This window comes from Aedes aegypti, chromosome 2, assembly GCF_002204515.2.
Source record: "Aedes aegypti strain LVP_AGWG chromosome 2, AaegL5.0 Primary Assembly, whole genome shotgun sequence".
Lineage (NCBI taxonomy): Eukaryota > Metazoa > Arthropoda > Insecta > Diptera > Culicidae > Aedes > Aedes aegypti.
Window position 1 is genome coordinate 230983995 of NC_035108.1, and position 20250 is coordinate 231004244.

At 34.5% G+C, this 20250-nt stretch overlaps 1 protein-coding gene across 8 annotated transcripts in view; it reads right to left on the reverse strand.

Moving 5' to 3' along the window:
• The window catches only part of LOC5569977 (potassium/sodium hyperpolarization-activated cyclic nucleotide-gated channel 2), a 72523-nt gene that overhangs the window by 22104 nt on the left and 30169 nt on the right, over window positions 1-20250 (reverse strand). For 6 of the 8 annotated variants that reach the window (XR_002500401.1, XM_021844342.1, XM_021844341.1 and 3 more), the window contains 6 exons: window positions 16016-16190; window positions 15716-15954; window positions 15495-15658; window positions 11176-11312; window positions 8992-9009; window positions 5593-5730 (listed from right to left, as the gene is read on the reverse strand). Coding sequence is in view for 7 of the 8 variants with exons in the window: in XM_021844342.1 (XP_021700034.1) it covers window positions 5593-5730; window positions 8992-9009; window positions 11176-11312; window positions 15495-15658; window positions 15716-15954; window positions 16016-16190 (871 nt within the window). In the remaining variant the exon portion in view is untranslated. The remainder of the gene's footprint in view (window positions 1-5592; window positions 5731-8991; window positions 9010-11175; window positions 11313-15494; window positions 15659-15715; window positions 15955-16015; window positions 16191-20250) is intronic. The other 2 variants (XM_021844345.1, XM_021844343.1) reach the window with 1 other exon arrangement.

Consider the following 20250-nt stretch of genomic DNA (forward strand, 5'->3'; position numbering starts at 1 on the left):
ATCATGTTGACACTCAAATCTTGCATGAATCATTAACCATCAAGAAACCCTAACAAACATGACTCATAAAATAAATCATTACTCTCTGATGAAAATCACTATTACGTACATTGGCGAACACAAACAAAATATATTTCGATCCCTAATATCTTCGAACCATATAAATTTTAATCTAGTTGAGTGCCCCTTGGACTTGTTGAAACCGCACAAATATTCATAGTAGCTTCTAGGAACACCTAATGATCATACATAGGGGATGTAACTTAAAAGTTCATAGTTTGTTAATTATGGGCAGCCCTAATGGCGTTTATGAAGCTTCAATATGTATTACAGCTTCACGAGAATAATATTTGAATATATTTATATATAATTATTGTTTATATCACTGAAATCGTGAAAGTCAATTCACTTAACTAATAACACTATTTTAATTTTCATAACAATTCTTATTTTGGTTCAATGATGCTTAGCTGTGTCCCGGAAAGCTCAACATAAAATCAAGGATGTTGATTTACCATCTCACTAATTTAGTGCCTTGTTAATGAGAGAAGAAACACAATTTCCCATTGCGATAGCTATCTCTGGATTCCGAGATATTACATATTGAGGTGTAATAATACGGAATTCAAAGATAACCATTACAACGGCAGATTGTGTTCCTACTCTCTATTAATAAAGCGCTAAATTAAGCATAAGCATAAGCATAAGCATAAGCATAGATGACCGTACAATTCGTAGTTGCTACTCCGTGATTGACCAGAACAATCGAAGTTGCACAGGGAATTAATGAATGGGGCTTGGGATTAGCTTACCATTCTTCAATGTGCACAAATCGAGAGCTCAAATTTTAAAAGTCAATAACGGCGCCGGCCACGTCCTTACGGTCATCGGGGAAGGGAAGGAATGTTAGTGTGACTACCGTTGTTACTAGAGACCGAGATCACCTCTGCATCTCCACGGTTGTCATGGAAAGGATATTGGGTTAGTGGGTAAGGTATAGATCTGGGAGTCACCAATGGTAGGTGATGCGATCCATGATATAATTACGCCTAACCGAATTCGCGAAATAATTCGATAATCGCATTGTACGCCGGACAAGTGTTCATCGCTCGCCCTCGCAAGAGCAAGCGATGCGATCAATAGATCAAACACAACTAACGGATCACGCCACTTTTCACTTCACCCGACCGACGCACGACATGTTTGATCCTGCCCTCATCACCCGCCCCCGCAGGAGCAAGCGTCAAGATCGAAGGATCAAACACAACTAACGGATCACGCCACTTTTCATTTCACCCGACCGACGCGCGACATGTTTGATCCTGCCCTCATCACCCGCCCCCGCAGGAGCAAGCGTCAAGGTCGAAGGATCAAACACAACTAACGGATCACGCCAATTTTCATTTCACCCGACCGACGCGCGACATGTTTGATCCTGCCCTCATCACCCGCCCCCGCAGGAGCAAGCGTCAAGGTCGAAGGATCAAACACAACTAACGGATCACGCCACTTTTCATTTCACCCGACCGACGCGCGACATGTTTGATCCTGCCCTCATCACCCGCCCCCGCAGGAGCAAGCGTCAAGGTCGAAGGATCAAACACAACTAACGGATCACGCCACTTTTCATTTCACCCGACCGACGCGCGACATGTTTGATCCTGCCCTCATCACCCGCCCCCGCAGGAGCAAGCGTCAAGGTCGAAGGATCAAACACAACTAACGGATCACGTTACTTTTCACTTCACCCGACCGATGCCCTCATCACCCGCCCCCGCAGGAGCAAGCGTCAAGGTCGAAGGATCAAACACAACTAACGGATCACGTTACTTTTCACTTCACCCGACCGACGCGCGACATGTTTGATCCTGCCCTCATCACCCGCCCCCGCAGGAGCAAGCGTCAAGGTCGAAGGATCAAACACAACTAACGGATCACGCCACTTTTCATTTCACCCGACCGACGCGCGACATGTTTGATCCTGCCCTCATCACCCGCCCCCGCAGGAGCAAGCGTCAAGGTCGAAGGATCAAACACAACTCTCTCTATTAATAAAGCGCTAAATTGGTGAGGAAGAAAATCAACTTTCTTGATCATCTTTTGAGGTTTCCGGGAAATGGTCTTGAAAATTGTTCAAGGTTTTCTCTGGAACTTTATCTGATTGTACATATCGAATGTCATTTTTCTGAACGTCTGTTCCCACAATGACATATTTTCCCAAAAAGAGAGACTCATGAACAATCCTTAGTGACAGGCTGATAAACTAGAATGAACGACAGGCAACCAAAAGAAGAAGATATTTGTATAATTTCGACTAAAAAATCTAAAGAACCGCCAATCAAATGAAGAAGAATGCATATCATTTGACTGGCTCGTTTACGGGAATGTATAAAGTTATGACTGTTATAAGTGCCAACAATTTTTTGGGAAAATGAGCAGTCCGACGAAACGAGATGTTTGATGGACTGGCATCGTTTCTCAGATGACATTCGTGGAAAAGTAGCATAAACAATTGATAATCCAAAAAAAAATCTTATTTATTATCATCCAGACACTTAGAGAATCGACGTACGTGCATAGTTGTAGCCATTTTGTAACCAATATTAACTATTGGTTCAGCAATGACAAGCTGCACAGATAAGATAAAAAACAACTTATTTTTGAAAGAAGATTATTCATATGGATTGCAAATATTTGAAAATTGTGCATATCGATATGATCAAGAATGAAGAAATCTGGGTGTCCTCTTCTTTGCGTAACGTCCCTACTAGGACAATGGCAATTTCTCAGCTTAGTGTTCTTTTTCAGCACTTCCACAGTTATTAAGCTGAAAGCTTTATTTGCCAACCCAAGTAACATTAGTAGCTGAACAATAGTTTGTTAAACTGAAATAAGCTTAAGAGTGATTTGTTCAACTCCTGTTCAGCAAAAATATTTGCTGGGAATCGACCATTTTTGCGTGAGTATTTCGAGTAGCAGGTATGATGATACTATATGTCCTGGGAAGCCGAGGAAATTTTCGAAAAGATTCTCGTCCAGTGGGAATCGAACCCATGTCCCATTGTCGACCATTTTTGGCTTAGTCGTTTCCAATAGCTGCATGTTTTCCACTACGGCAAAGGTGGCAAGATGATCCCACAATTACTAATGCTAATAAATTCTTATAAGTGTTTCCAACATTAATCTATTGATTATTGTTGAACCATATGTGGATAAAAGTGTTTACTGCAAAAAATGATGTTCTTCAATATTGGGGTTTAAAGCCCATTGTATCTGAAATTAAATCTCGAAGGTTTTCCACAATGATATCTTGGGGCGCGATCAGGTTAGACGCGGATTTTGAAGCGAAACGAAAATTGCATGAGCGGAATAACAATTACTAATAATGAAATGTCAAACTCTAAGGGATTTTCGCGTCGCTTCGCGTGACGCGTCTACCTTGGCCGACGGAGATACATTTTGTGCTGTCTAAAAACAAGTTGCATGTCTTTACCCTTTTTTCCTCTTTCTCAAGCAACTCAAGCAAACCGGAGTAGTTTTAGTAGACATAAGAATGAGAACCACAGAGCCAAATCCTTATCGGCGCCCAGACAGCCGTGGACGGTGAATGTTTCTAGCTTTTGCTAGAGGTGCAAGAAATCTATAAAAAACGCCTTCAAACCAAAATAATTCAATTTTTCCAACGTAATATGCAATATGGAAAACTGTTGTCCTTATGAAACGTGGTGTTTTCGGCCGTTGCAGTCATTGAGAGCAGCAAGAACAGTTTTGCTTCAATATCCGACGGTATCGGTAAATTATTTTACCTTTTTCAAGGATTAGAAACTACGTTCCCTTGTTCATATATGGCAGTACTCTACATTCATTTGTCCATACATGAAATAAATGAAAGTTAGCGCTTTCATTTTTTTCTTGTATGGACAAATGAATGTAGAGCACTGCCATATATATATATATATATATATATATATATATATATATATATATATATATATATATATATATATATATATATATATATATATATATATATATATATATATATACGAGAGAACGTAATTTCTAATCCTTGAAAAAGGTAAAATAAATTACCGAAACCGTCAGATATTGAAGCAAAACTGTTCTAGACTGCAATGGCCGAAAACACCACGTTTCATAGCTGCAACATCCAGTCGTCAAGCAACATTTCCGTTGTCCTTATGTTTATTATGGACACCGCCTGTGTCCATAATTGGAATGTTTACAAATTTGACAATTGACACTTGATTCCCATGTTATCCGGCTCGCTGCCCTCGTGCCTATTATAGACCCACGTGGAATAGCTGATTATTGTTAGGTTTCATATACAAAACTGTTTGAATATTTGTATTTATGTACCTCAGTCAGACCAAATATTTTGCCTAACAATGCAAACGAACTTCCGCGGTGGATTTTTTTTTTAGGAGAAAGGTTGCTTTGAGTGTTAATTATATGTTTTTCTGTGGGGGTCCATAATACACGAAGGATCCGTAACCGGTATCGACTCCCTATTTGGAATAGTTTTTGATTTTCTATGAAGCATTTTCATTTTCTTGTAGTCGCAAAAACTTTTTGCCAAAATATACCTCGTAAATGATCTATTGGGGGTCATTTTCCCATATAACTATTGAGTGTTTCTTCCATAAAACTAGAACCGATTGTCGGAAACTCACAATTGTCGGCATTTTGAACAAACTTACAGCGAACAATTATATTTTGCAACGCTTCTTAATTACAAGTCCATCAGTCGCATATTTTGCAATTAAAAAGCAATTAACTGCCAACTGTCAAATCCACTTGAATGAATCTTAGTGTCACTTTGACGTCGCATATGCATTGCAATCAACGAATGGGATACGGTTATTGCAATGTAAACATGTTGCAATGAACGGATGGTCACAGTATTTATATTACAGGTAAATCTCGATGGACAGCTACATTGTGAGCTTCCGTCTGCAAGTCTGCTAAATACCAGCGTAGGATAGGTCACATTACAGGCGTCCCCTTAATCGAGGTATACCTGTAATGACATTCGGCGCAATTCTTATCAAGGTGAAGCTTACCATACTAATTAGGAAACTAGAATTTTTTTCTACCTTTTCCGCAGAAGTTTTTGTATATACGGCAAAACATTAGACGAAATTGCTTATGTACTCAATGCAGATGTTTAGTGAAAATATGGATCATGAACGTGGCTGTGATGTTTACGAGTATGTTCGTACAATGAGAAAAATAAGGTTTTGCTTCACTCGCTTCAAAATTAACAAATTATGGCAAAACATTAGAATTAATGTTTTTTTTCGTATACATTTAATTTAATGCATAAATTGTAAGCCATTGGTGTAAAATTATTACATTTAAAAAATATGATGCAGCATTTTATTTCAACGTACCAATTTTGAAGCAAACCCAATGTCATAATTTGTACCTTGTTCAACATAAATAGAGTGTTGCGAATTTCTACGTAAATCAACATGCTATGCGTGTGAGATTATTTCGGAGTTAAACAAAGTTTACATTTTCATCTTCCAAGGTTAATCAGCAAAAATTAAGAAAAAAAAGTGTAATACTTACATATACTTCTTCCCATTGTGAAACGTATCGAACCAACCGGGACAACCGTAGTAACCTCACCAAAGATAATAATTTGGCTAGCCTAAGTATTCGCAATGCCCTGCCAGCGTGGAGTATTTGAAATGAATCGGAGAAATCCTGAAAAAAAATCAGTCGAATATAGTAAATTGAAATACCTATCCTTCTGGATTTATTTAAATTTCTAAGCATATCATAATTTATTCCTATTGCTTTTCTGAATACTTATTTATAATTTAAATGGTTTGACTATTAATCAATGATCATATCTAAATCAACTATAAATATCTGAACTCAATTTAACGAAAGCAATAAGAATATGACTTATATTGTTAAACAAAGTTACAAAAAATTGAGCACGATTCACACAAAATGTAGATCTTCTGACCAACACACCATAGCACATCCTGCACGCTAAAATTAAGTAATACAATCGTCGAGTAATCTTCACACAGCGATCAAGAATTCTTTTATTTTTCTCACAAAACAAAAGTTAACCAACATTAATTTTGTGTTGATCCACTTTTCTTGTAGAGATGTTTCAAAACAAATGTGTTAATTTTTAGTGCCAGTGATGATATTTTATTATGTGACGAGCTGTTTTGCAATATCAACTATCCTTTTGAGTCATGAATTGAAAAAATACACATATGATGGGTTGGTCCAGAAGACTAATTTTTGGAGTAACTCTTCATAATGTCAAAATGAAAGATTGCGTTTTGCAGTCACAAACTGTGATAAAGTGTACACTTCCATGAAATCACACAATCATTTAAGGGTACTGCTTTCGGTAAGCGTAATAGCGAAATTAAAAAAAAATGTGGTAAACCTTTTTTTACTTTTTGTAAAACGCGTTGGCTATTTTAAGACAGTTAGAACCTTGATCGAATTGTTAGTTCTGGGATTTTTTTTCTATTATTTTCAATGAATACAAGATTGGAAACCGCTCCGTTGTCTGGAAAATAGGGAAAACAACAAACGAGCAGAAGTCATTTCATGTACCATAATCCTTTTTTCTCTTAAGGCGAATGACTTTGTAGTTAAAATCTCCATAATAAATAATAATAATAATAATGTACCGTAATCCGGGGTAACATTGATCGCAATGACCCTCCTCGTAAAAAGTTCGAATCAATATTTATGGATGAAATATTTTCAATGCATGAATGGTGATTCTCTTCTTTCTATTAATGTTACCCCATATCAGCTAAATATAAAAATAACTTAAAACATTTTTTTAAACATGCTTTAAATTTTCAGCATAGCATAGCATAGACTGACTCTACATGTCAATGGTTGCTACTCCGTGATTGATAGGAACTGGTAATCATTGCACTATGATCCAAATGAATAAGGGGTGGGAGTTTCCGCTTACTCTCGAGGTGCAATTTTAGCAGATCTAATATTATTGATCAATAACGGCGCCGTCCAATTCCTTACATTCAGTTGGGATGGGGAAGGAATGTTAGGGTGTAATGATTGTTGCTTCTAGAGACCGAGAATACCTCTGCATCTCCAGAATCACCACGAGAAGGGTGTTTATTAGTGAGGGAGGAAAATATCTGGGAGTCACCTTTGGTCGGTGTTGCTATCCATGGAAAAGGGGTGAAAATACGGCTTATACTTAAAGCTACTTTTGTATTTTTGTCTCGAGAAGTTTTTGGTAGAAGATTTAAAAAATACGTCAACATCTGCAGTGTCGAACCATTCAAAAGATTTTTTATTAATGGCGAAAACAGAAAAATAAATGTATATATTTTAAATTATATGAAAAAGGAATTATGCCGACACTTGTAGTGACGAACCATACATAGTTTGTTTGAAAATTACATATGAGTATTACTGTGCATTTTTGTCTCGAGATGGAAAGTATTTGGTATAAGGTAGAAGGTAAAAGTTTTTTGTTTAAAAAAATACGTCAACATTCATAATGTTGAACGATTCAAAAGATATTTTTAGTAATGTCAAAAAGAGAAAGATATGTGTATCTTGATGCCGACACATGTAATAACGAACCATACAAAGTTTGTTTGAATATTACACAAAAGTAATGCTTTCTTGAAAAAATGTGTTATCATAAGCATGAAACGAGCTCACCAGCAAAACTTCTCGGCGTCCCGAAAACGAGCCGTCTTGCTTGAGCTTTTCGAAGCACTCTTTTAAACATGCTTCAAATTTTCACAAAACAAAATACAGTATACAGACACGAGCAATGGGTGCCAGTACTTGTTTTAAAAATATGAAACTTGCGGCATATGCATTTTCAAATGATTTTTTTAAAGAAATATCCAAAAAAAAGATCAATGTTACCCTGGATTACGGTACCATATTCCGCTCATATAAGACAAGTTATGAGTTCAAATGTTCATTAAAAAATAACTATTGAGTTGATTCATACTATTTTTATGTCGCAATGTAGCTCAACCCTTATATTCTGAACATACGATTCGGGTACTTATGAACCAATTAAAAATCATAACTGAAAAGAACCGGTCAGGTAGAAAATCTAAGCCAATAATTGGATTTGGCCACACGGTTCCGGAGTTATTCCGGGACGTATTGAGGTAGGATTTTTGTTAGATAGAGATACCCTGATATTGATTATGAAACTCAGCTTGCGACACATCAAACTTCATGATTTTTCAGAACTAGCCCAAATTAGAACATTTTGAGGGATTTTGGCCACATTAGACACATCTGCTCTGAAACCTACCTTGCGGCATGTCAAACTTCTTTGGTTAGAGGAAGTGAATTTTGAGTAATTTTGGCCACATAGATATCACATAGATATATACAAACCACTTTTGTATGTTTTTTCGGATGTGACTCCATATTTATTTTAATGATACTAAAATGCACCGGGTCTTTTTTGAAATATTGTGTTTTTTTTTTTATTGACCGGAAACGTCCATAAGTTGTGTATCCATTTTGGGAGGGAGCTATATCTACGTGGTTCATGGAAGACACCTTGCACATCTTTCTTGTTTACCATTTTGAATATAAGATCTAAAAAATCTACGAACTTTGAGAGCATCCATAAGTAATTGATATTGAAAATTTGTTATTTCAACCATTTATACCAAAAATGCCATTTTCTTATAAACTCCGTTCAAATCTTATTTTCCAATATTTTCTTATTATTTTCCTCTTTTGTACTTTCAAGCCTGGGGTGAAGTGTCGCTGTGCATTTAAATCGTTTTATTTTTCGTAAAGTATGAGGGGTTTTCATGGGCTGAGTATATTGAAATCCTGACTTCTAGATTAAATTGTTAACTTAATTCGAATCGAAAATCAACCGAATATGAAAAGCAATAATTTGATTAATTTCACTCTACAAGATGTTACAGTATGATTAGATTTAAATTATTATTTGGTATGTACCTGATTATTTTTTTGAATCTAGAAAGAAAAAGAAAAAGAGAGAGCACTCAGTTTTGTTACATTATGCGGAGATGTTTAAATTTACGAAAAAACAGCATACAATACATAAGATTAATTATGGCGATCAGTTTTGTTATTTACAATATGTTATATAAGCATAGAGCGATATACTGTAGCATAATAAATAAATAAGATCATTCCGAGCAAAATGTTCGAGCGAATTAAATAAAAGAAAATTAAACATTTTAAGTATAACTCTAAAGACAGTCAGCATGTTTAATCGTTTAGTAACTTCATCAATTTATTGCAAATATACTGTGTGGTTTGAAGTGAAAGAGAATTTTAATAATATTGTGCACTATATAATCTTCGTCTAAATTTTGGTATCTTGTTCTCACTGGAACGAAAAATTTATTGAATAACACCGAAAGAAAAAGAAATTGAGAAGTTCTTTAAGAACTTACAAGATCATCTTGGATAAACTCACGTACTAGCACGTGCGAGATTTTCCGATATCTTTGAAACATACTAGGGACAAAATACCAATTTTCAATTTACAAGAATTCTGTTTTCGTATTTCCACACAAGGTAGGCCACAATGGGGCAAAAACTAGTAATGGATCCAAAATTGGTGTGCTTCTTCAAGGAAACTTCTAGTCAAAGCACAGTACAGTGAGTGTTTGGTTGACTTTTTACTTCATCGTTTATGTAAGAGCGGGGCTAAGCCACCGAACATAATATGATTGTACAGAATTGAAAGTTAAACCGAATCTGAGCCTAAACCAAAAATAAGTCTCTTTTGACAATTCCATCTATAAACCGAAACCAATATATGAATTTCAAAAAATGATTCCTAGTCAGGATCGATATTAGTATAATATTCTTCTTTTTCTTTCTGGCTTTACGTCTAGCACACATATAATTTTTGAAATTCCATCTCCCGATTCGACAATCAAATACACATTCAGAGTGTGATTACAAGAAGATTACAAGAAGAAATTTCAAAGAATTACCTAGGTTTCGATATTTTATACTTAAAATTTATATCAAAAACTTACTCTCAAAAGATTATTTCCATTAGCCGAAGTGACCCTTTTTACATGTTTCTTGATATTGCATGTTCAGTTAAATAGTTGTTTCAATTCGCTTCATACAACTTTAGTGCATTCGCAAGACTTCTTATCTTTGGCTCTTCCTAATTTCTTCCCCGCCTGGTCCGTTATGCAATACACAACGAAAGGCACAACATTATATTAAAATTATTGTAATTTAACAGATAACGAGAATTGATCTATTACTTCGTTTTATTCATGTTCATACAGTCAAACTGCCATAATTCGATATTTGAAGGGACCATCATTTCATGGAACAGAAATGCCTTGGAAGGCTGATTGAAGGGACCATCATAGTAACCACGAAATTTCATTTTTATATCGAGTAATGGATCATCAACTCATGGAGGTTTTACTGTAAATAATTTTGAATGTAATTTAACCGAGTGTGTGCAGCAAAAATTGCATAGTGTTATAAGTTTTTTTTCTAACAATACGTTATTTGGTTTTATCATAGATTTGTTTATAATATAAAGAATCTAAAATTCTTCCAACAAAGAGAATTTTGAAAACTTTTCTTTTTACCGGACTAATATAACGAACATATACGATATACAAATTTAGCCAATTGACTAGTAAACATGTGCTGAAATTGTTCATTGTGTCAATGTAACTTCGACTGTTCATTATGTCAATGTAACTACTTTGAAATGTTTATCATTTATATATTAACATATTTTTTCTGCTGATTGCAACTTTCCTTCAAAGTTATTTCACACAGCGTAAAATATCAAGATAATCCAAGCAATGGGCTAGTATAGTGCTATTATATAGCTGATATTCCCTGTATTAGTCGTATAATAACTCTTTCAATTAAAAAAAAACGAACTAGTGGGATAGTGATTACCTTGAAAACATGCGAAATAATAATGTTTCTAAAAAATCAAGCAATAATCAAATTGTTTTCGTTTTGTTGAAGCTATATGAAATTGTTGATTTCTATATAAGTAATTCATTCTCATTATATGCCATGCAGTAATATGATAAGTTAATATGGAAACGAATATAAATCTACATTTAAACATTCTTTTATGTGGTTATAAAATTATTATTAGAAAATTACAATACATACCTGATTGAATATGAGGAAAATATAGTCTAGAGGTATCGATGAAATAAGGTCGAGAAAAAACCATGTTTTCAAATAGTGTTTTGCGATAAGCTTAGGATCTAATATCACTTGTTCGGCGTTATCTTGTTGCATAATGCCTGAAAATATACAAAATAAAGTGAGAATAGATTGGTATTCCGTTTTCATTAGGACAATATTAGTTCAAAAGACATTTATCTCCCATCTTACTATTAAATTGATAAAAGCTATCCATAAGAAACCATTATATGCTTTCGGTGGTCAATTATTAAATTGTAAAATAATTTTCCCATGCTACGAAATTCGCCATGTGATCCAGATAATCATGAACTTTTTTCAGAAAATTTAGCAATTCGAGTAGACCTATGTAGTGTATGTAGGTTCAAATTTCCCTTCAACAAAATGTCTAAAAACGAAATTGTATCCAATAATTACAAAGAGTGAACCAGAAACCAAAACATTCAATCACATAAAAATATATAAGTTTGGAGAAGAACAATAAAGTAGGTGTACCAGTATTTGCCACCGATTTAGGGACAAAATGTCGAAAGACAGAACGTTGAAAGACAAAACATCGAATGCCGAAACGTCGAAAAGGACAAAATGTCGAAAGGACAAAACGTTGAAGGCAGTCATTTTTCAATTCCGATTTGAAATAGTTATCCACATATTTTGTTCACATTGTGGTCTATTGAAAAACGTTTGACACATGTGTAATTATTTATTCTTTCGGAAGAGAATCTCAAGTAATTCTCGTTTTCCTTCCAATCCTCTCTTTTCGACGTTCTGTCCCTTCGACGTTTTGGCATTCGACGTTTTGGAATTCAATGTTTTGTCTTTCGACTTTTGTCACCCAACCTTTGCCACCATAATGACAAATATATTTTATAAATTAGTCAATATGGACTTCTGCATATATTCAATGCATTGAAAGATGCATATATTCAATGCATGCTTACCCGAGCAGAAGAAAATAACTTCTGAATATCAAACTAAGGTATTCCATACCAGATAATTTCCAATACTTACAACCTGAATTAGGTATGAATGAGCTCTGCATAAGAGGTAAAATACCTCAAATAATATCTCAACCATATTATACGAACACCAAACTCATAATTAGATCAGGTATTGTAATACCTCAATAATACTTGATGGATTTTCATATAAAAGTGAAATTTTTCAATAGTAGTTCAATACCTCCAGCAGACCTCGATAGCTGTTTAATACCTCAATGAAGTATTTTTAACTGTTTTAAAGATTTGTTTTCATACCATTATAATGCCAAATTAAAGTATTGACAACTGAACAATACCTAATTTTGGTATGATACCAAAATATGGTACGCATAAATTATTGGGGAGTTATTTGTTCCTCCTAGGAACAGGAAGTATATAAGAGCCGGTCACAAAGCAAGTCACAAAATTTGTTTCTATGTTGGGTAAGCAAATACTTTTGAGTATTGGGTTGGCAAATACTGGATCACCTGCACCTTACATATACACTACATTGATTACTTATAAATAGTGTTTAGAGTTTAGGAACGTAATGGCGAAATAAGGTACAACAAAGCAACATTTTTATGAAAAATGATTTTTTTTTCAATATTTTTAAGCTAAATTTGGAGTTTTTCGATATAATTTATATAATAAAATTCAAAGTGATTGAACGAAAGGTAATTTTCCTAAATTATCTAGCACTTATTCTATTGTATCGAACAATTTCATCAATTGGTGTTCAGACAGACTGGACCAGGTGTTTTTTAATGGTTCTAGAGAAAGGTGTCCCAGGCGTTCGAAGTATTAAATTATTTGCATTATTTACTGTAATAATGGAACTTATCTGTTTGGTAATATGTCTGTATAAAAATTGCATAGGAAAATTCAGAATCGATGGAGTTCTCAACGTATATTTAGAACGCCAACAGATCATCTAGTCTGACTGAACACTGACCAATTGTAATTTGCATTTTTACAACAAAATTCCCCGTTTTTGTTCAGACCAGAATAATTTTTTATTTTTTTTTTTTTTTTTAAGACACCGACACGTTAATGCTTCCATTGGACGATTTGCTCTTTGAAAGAAGCACCACACTAGACAACGGACTAGCATGCAACGCCCAGTAGCACAGTCGAAAAACCTAATTAAATTTAGTTACCCAAACCTAAATAATTAGTTTTATAGTACTTTTATTGAATGGTTTTCAAGGCATTTCTAGCTAGTATATTTTTTATATTGTGTGAACTTCAGAATGAACGTCGACAAACACAAAAAAGTGTCAATTGAATGTCGTCTGACACGATGACATTTGCATAAATCATGAGTTTCGCATAGAATTCAGACATCGGATCATAAACAACATGAATAGTTTGATCTTGCCTGTTATGTCGAATGTGACACACATACAGTGAAAGCAGAACAGAAACAAACAAAACCGTAATGTTTCCTAGCGAAGCAGTGGCATTCAAATAACATTTTTCTTTTCGACATTCGTTCGAACGCCCATGTTGTGCATGTTTAAGGGAAGCGCTGCTGAATATCAGCAAAAACGTGTCGACTACCGTGATTGCTTACATAACTGCGTACAACATTTTTGCAATTTGTTAGAAGACCACTTGAGAGTATTAGAAATCATATTTAAAAAAGAAAAAGAGACAATTTATACCGTCTTCAGCTCAAGGCTGCACAGACTGAACGATCACAAACATTAGGCAACGGACAACACGAAACACCCAGTAGCTCAATGATGAATTTTTCATTTGACGAAAAGTTTCCACCGACTGGAGCGGGAATCGATCCCACACTTCATGGCACAATACGCCTAAACGACTGACGCCGCTAACCGCACGGCCTCGAAGCCTACAAATATATGCATTCACCATTATTTTGCAATTTCTATGTATGAATGTAATGATCCATTGCGCAACTCAAAACAGTTGCGTAATGAAAAGACGTTGTGTTATGTTCATTACGCAATTGCGGTAACACAAAGCAACCAAAGGATACTTAGCAACCTGTAATATATTCAATATTACGTTCGTGTAAATACCCTGCGCATTCGAAGAGAACGAACATCGTCTGCCTTTAGGTGATGCCAAAATAAGAAGACGGTTAAATAACCGATCGAGAGAATAAATAGATCAGTTGATCTTCTGACTTTGAACGAATCTCTAGAGCCTTTTAACGCGTACCATAAATATCACGGTTATCAAGTCCTTCTAATATTCACCTTGACAGGGTCTAAATAAGTGCTAGTTGGACGACTGATAAAAGTCCAAATAACGGACATAAAACAACCATGAACGATAACACCGCCAACCAAGCAAAGAAATTCGAACTTTGACTTCGCATTCCATGTGAAAAATTTTACCGTGTTTGGTGTTACCACATTTGATATTTGCATTTCAAACGCCCACAACAATAGTGTAAATTAGGTGACTAGTCCCATCTCTTGTTATAACTCCCCATATTTATTCGATGTACTGATTTATTTCAATACAATTATTTCAAAAGTTATTCTATTGTTGTTAATTTATTTTGTTGACATGATTTCTCGGAAATAAGAAGACCATCGAAGATGAGCAAAGCTTGAAAATACCATTCAATTCAATTATCAGTTTAGGAGTACAGTAGAAACGTAATAAAATATATGTATAGATTAAGTTTTTGGGGTTTTCGGCTTCCAGTCTCTAGGAATCATAAACGGATTTCCGTTCTACACCTGACGAGCGTAAAAGAAGGGAACTCGAAACACTTATGGTCCGACGTATAATTATGTTCAAGACATTCATGAAACGAATGAACGGAGTGATCGTTGTCTATCCTTCGAAAAAGGCACAATAAATGTGACCGAAACGTCAGGTGTAGAACGGAAATCCGTTTATGATTCCTAGAGACTGGAAGCCGAAAACCCCAAAAACATAACCTCCATCACAGTCGATTCCTGTACATATATGTATAGAATAAAACAATTTTTAATTTACAGTAAATATTGCAGCATTGCTAAAACGTTCAACAATTAATGCATTATAAAGTCTATTGGGAAGCATAGGCTATATGGTGTTTGAATAAATTCAGTTTTTAAATGAATGGTAATTTTTTCAGGATTACAATTTAGTTTTTGCTATGTGCACAAGGAAAATCAGCTTCAAGCTTGTTGAGCATTCTAATTCTGTATAGATTGTGATAATAATTCTACAGTGGCATCTGATGATTCAAAATATTCAATCTTGAGCGTAGAAATATGATTATTTTCCCAAACTGTTGACTTTGCTTACTATATGACTGAATGATTGATTTACCTGTTCTAAAATTGACTACAATGTCAACCAAAAATATCGTATCACTTAAGCAATTGAAGGCAATCCATCTAGTGCTGAGGTCATCATTGAAAAAAGATATGGCAACAGGCAATATAATCAGATTGGCTACTAGTAGTAGTAACATACACAAGTCCCAGTAAAACCTGAAAAAAGAATGATAATATGAGAAATATGTAAATTTAACATAAGTAAAACGTTACCTAAATGAACTGCAGGGATGGATCACCCAATGACCGGATGTTTTCTGTCGAATCCTTTCTTTCACAAGAGCCTTTTTACTTCCGAAAAGTTTCATGGCAAGTCGATTGTCTGTTGGTTGAAACCATGCTTGAAGCTGGTTTTTCAAAAAATTCGATGATGGTTTTTCAGTAGACGGTGGTATGCTCGGAAGTGGCTCTTCTTTTGGTGTTCCGTAAAGCGAAACATCGTCAAAATGTACCTAAAAGAACAGAAATCTATTAGCACATTACTTGAACATAATTACTTTTAGTGTATAGAACCTTGGATTTTGCCATATCGTTTATGTAATCATTGATCAACAATGCTTCGTCATCTAATGCTGTCACTAGGGAGTCTGTACAAGTGTTATCAATCGATACCCTCAAATCGTTTTCATTTTGATTCAGAAGATTCGAATGAAACCTGATGGAATCAGTGCTAGCAGCGTTGAATAGTCTGAAAAATGTAGAGATGAAAACATAATATAATTTATGAGTCGAACTGAAATATCATCCACAGCTTTATCGAATAGGAAACGCATGAGATTTCATGAACCCAACACCTGTATCAAGCAGGGCTAGAAATGTTTACTTCAAAATTTTGGTTTGAATGGATACTACAGTTACGATTGATTGATGTCTAAAATTAATTATAAACACAATAAATGTATTCCGATACAAGTAGAGATTGCCGAAACAGAATCATAAAAATTAGTCTTGATGTTGGAACGTCAGACTTTGCTCATCATCCTCGCTCACATCCAATCGTAGATTTGTACATTGCTGGTTATTTCTGTTTTCGATTTCGGTAGCCTTGTATCGTATACTAACCCATATATTAGGCAGCACAGGTAAATACCAAACAATAACAGATTGGCTTTTTCTTTCTACCAGCTTCTTCTGACATGATAATTACACTCGTGTGTATCGTAAAAATCTTCCCCCGACTTTTTGCACAATTTGATTAATCGGTATCGCTCAACTGTCTGGCAGTAATTTTTATGATATATTTAAAATAAAACTATTGATAGACTCAAAACCATCCATATTCCTGAATATGTAAATTCTCGCGTTAATGGAATAAGGTGCGTTAATGGGGGTACGTTGATCTTTCTATGGAGAACTTGCACCAAAATGATTAGAGACCCTCCATAAACCACACGGTCATGTGTGGGTACAGAGGGTCAGACCAAAGACCACGGTCCATTTAAATTTTGAATTGTTTGTGTCATGTCTACCTATCTCAAGTGATATTCCTTATGACTCTGGTACCTTTTACTTGATCGTACCTACGGGATTTTTGAGCTATAAATACTGGCTGCCGTAAGCGCAAAAGGAGAGACTTCCCGGACTGTGAACTGATTAACATATTATTTTATTTTTTATTTACAGGTTATAAAAGTTTGGAAGGGGTGAGCAGATAGGGGTTCTGAAAATCAGAAAAAAGAGGTCTATGGATAGCCCGCTCTTATATGCTGTATAGTTTAGACAAATTTGCATTAAATCTGTATTTGAGAAAAAGATCATACAATATATCTCATGGTCTTTTTGATTGCATTGCCTATACTTCCAATTTCATTGCTATTAAAGCACTCCGCCATATGGGTCAATTGTGCCAATATTCGAGTTTGCGGTGCTGCCATCTGGAAAAAGTTTACTCGATGCGTGAAGCGTCGAAAATTTTTCCCGGTGAGGTATTGGAAGTGAAATTTTAAATGCCCTTATAAAATTAGCTACAATAGTTATTTAAAATCTTTTCAGTACATGTTGATAGACTTTTGATGGGCTAAATTATAGACACATTATTTTGATTTTTATATTTTTTCCTCAATATTCTGCGGATTCCATAGCTGATCATAAGTGAAACCCCGTACACTTCACAGAATTTAATTAAATTGTGTTTTGATTTTTTAGAAGTATTTTAAAATTGACTTTCCCTGCTTTGCCATGTAAATAAATCGGAGCTTCACGCATAGGATCAACTGTGGTAATTACCTTCGTAATCGCGAATTGTCATATTCAAGTCTCACTACAACATCAAGTCAAGCACACGGCACTGAAAAAGTCTGTAAGTCGCAGACGAAATAACCCTATCTGCCACAATATAAGCAATATATTAAAGTTTAACGGTATTTGTTCATCTAACTAATTATTTTAAGTTTTTTTTTTTCTTCTGCATAGTGTAGTGTTAAAATTCAATCGTTTATTTTTAATTATTTTAATCTATTTCATCATGCTACACGATCATATAGAAAAGGAAAAGGCAACATGAAAGAAAAGAGGGGGTCCAGTTCTTTGAGAATGGAAAACTGCATGATCGCAATGAGTGCTACACAGAAAATAATATTTAAATTTCAATGACCACTGGAAAAATAAACCAAATTTATGTATTGTGACAGCATGATGTAAATTTAAATGGATATTCATTCAATTTTCTATTAAATATGCTTGAATGCTAAATAGTCGTATAAATTCAAAGTGAATTTGACTGAAAAATAAGCGATCAGTCGTTTGCGTTTATTTTGCAGCTCAAAATATGTGCATGGAAATAAAATTAATGTTTCAAGATTATTTTAGCTGTGTACTACAGTAGGTTACACAGCGTCCAAAAGAGCACTTAACGCATGAGCGTAGAGATACCCCCTAGCACCTTGTCACATTGCACAGTGGTCCAGGAATCAGTTTTACGCGGAAAGATGCATTTTGAGCTTTAGAATGAAACATTAGACGAAAACGGTCTTCTACAAAGTTGTTTGTATTAGTTAAGCCCTTTGTTTGGTATTATTGAAAATTAGGGTGGACCACATTTTCATAGAAATTGTGTAAGTAACTTTCTTATTTGTAGAAATTATATTATACATGCTTCAGCAAAGTTGTAGACCATTCAATTTGAAGCAACTTTGCCAAAAAAAGTTTTTTTGTATCTCTTAAATTGACCAATTTAGAGCTATTTTCCTACGGTGACATAGGGTGGTCCGAACAAAGCTGGTTTTCTGGCTCTAGAGTTTTCAATTCAAATTTCTCATCAAAGTAGTCTATGAAACACTTTTAGAGCTTTGAAAAATGCGTAATTTGGTGAGTGAAGCAACTCGCTATCTTCTTCCGTTTGGGAGTTATTGCTGTTTTTCTCTCAAAAACATGCCTACTTTGATTGAGAATATCTCTGATTGGGGCAAACATAAAACATATCTTTTGACGGCATTCAAAAGACAAAATAAAATTGTATATTATATCAAAAAATTAGAGATGTGTTATTTTTGTAACTCTAATAAAATGCCCTGAAAAACAAAGGATTTTAAGCAGAAAAACTTTAATAACTTTTGAACTAAAATAGATATCATCAATATTTTTGCACTAATATTTGCGTTTTGTTAAGTTCTTAAAGTCGTTCATAGACCGCTTTGACGAGAAATCTGAAATAAGAAAGATAGGGCTCTAAAACTATTTTGAAGATTTTTATAGTATGTATTTCTTTATTATTTTGCATTTTGAGCATGAAAATAAAATTTTAGACAAAAACGATCTTCAACAAAATTGTTTCTATAAATGTAAGCTTTCATACTGTGTCATTTAAAACTAGGGTGGCCCACAATACCACACAAATCATAAAATCAACATTTTTATTTGCAAAAATACTGGTATATACTCTTAGGCAAAGCGGTAGAACTTGAAATTTTGATCAACTTTGCCAAAAAAAAGTTTTTCTGTAGCTCAAAATTTGTCCAATCTAGAGCATTTTTTCCTAATCATCGCAGGGTGGTCCAACAAAAATAAGTTTTTCAACTCTAGTTTTTTAATATTAGTTTGTCGTCAAAGTTGTCTATGAACGACTTTTGAAACTTAATAAAACGCAAATTTTCATACAAAAATATTGATGATATCTATTTTAGTTCAAAAGTTATTAAAGTTTTTGTGATAAACAATATTTGTTTTTCAAGACATTTTATTAGAGTTACAAAAATAACACATCTCTAATTTTTTGATATAATATACAATTTTATTTTGTCTTTTGAATGCCGTCAAAAGATATTTTTTATGATTGCCCCAATCAGAGATATTCTCAATCAAAGTAGGCATGTTTTTGAGAGAAAAACAACAATAACTCCCAAACGGAAGAAGATAGCGAGTTGCTTCACTCACTTAATTACGCATTTTTCAAAGCTCTAAAAGTGTTTCATAGACTACTTTGATGAGAAATTTGAATTGAAAACTCTAGAGCCAGAAAACCAGTTTTGTTCGGACCACCCTATGTCACCGTAGGAAAATAGCTCTTAATCGGTCAATTTAAGAGATACAAAAAAACTTTTTTTGGCAAATTTGCTTGAAATTGAATAGTCCACAACTTTGCTGAAGCATGTATAATATAATTTCTACAAATAAGAAAGTTACTTACACAATTTCTATGAAAATGTGGTCCACCCTAATTTTCAATAACACCAAACAAAGGGCTTAACTAATACAAACAACTTTGTAGAAGACCGTTTTTGTCTAATGTTTCATTCTAAAGCTCAAAATGC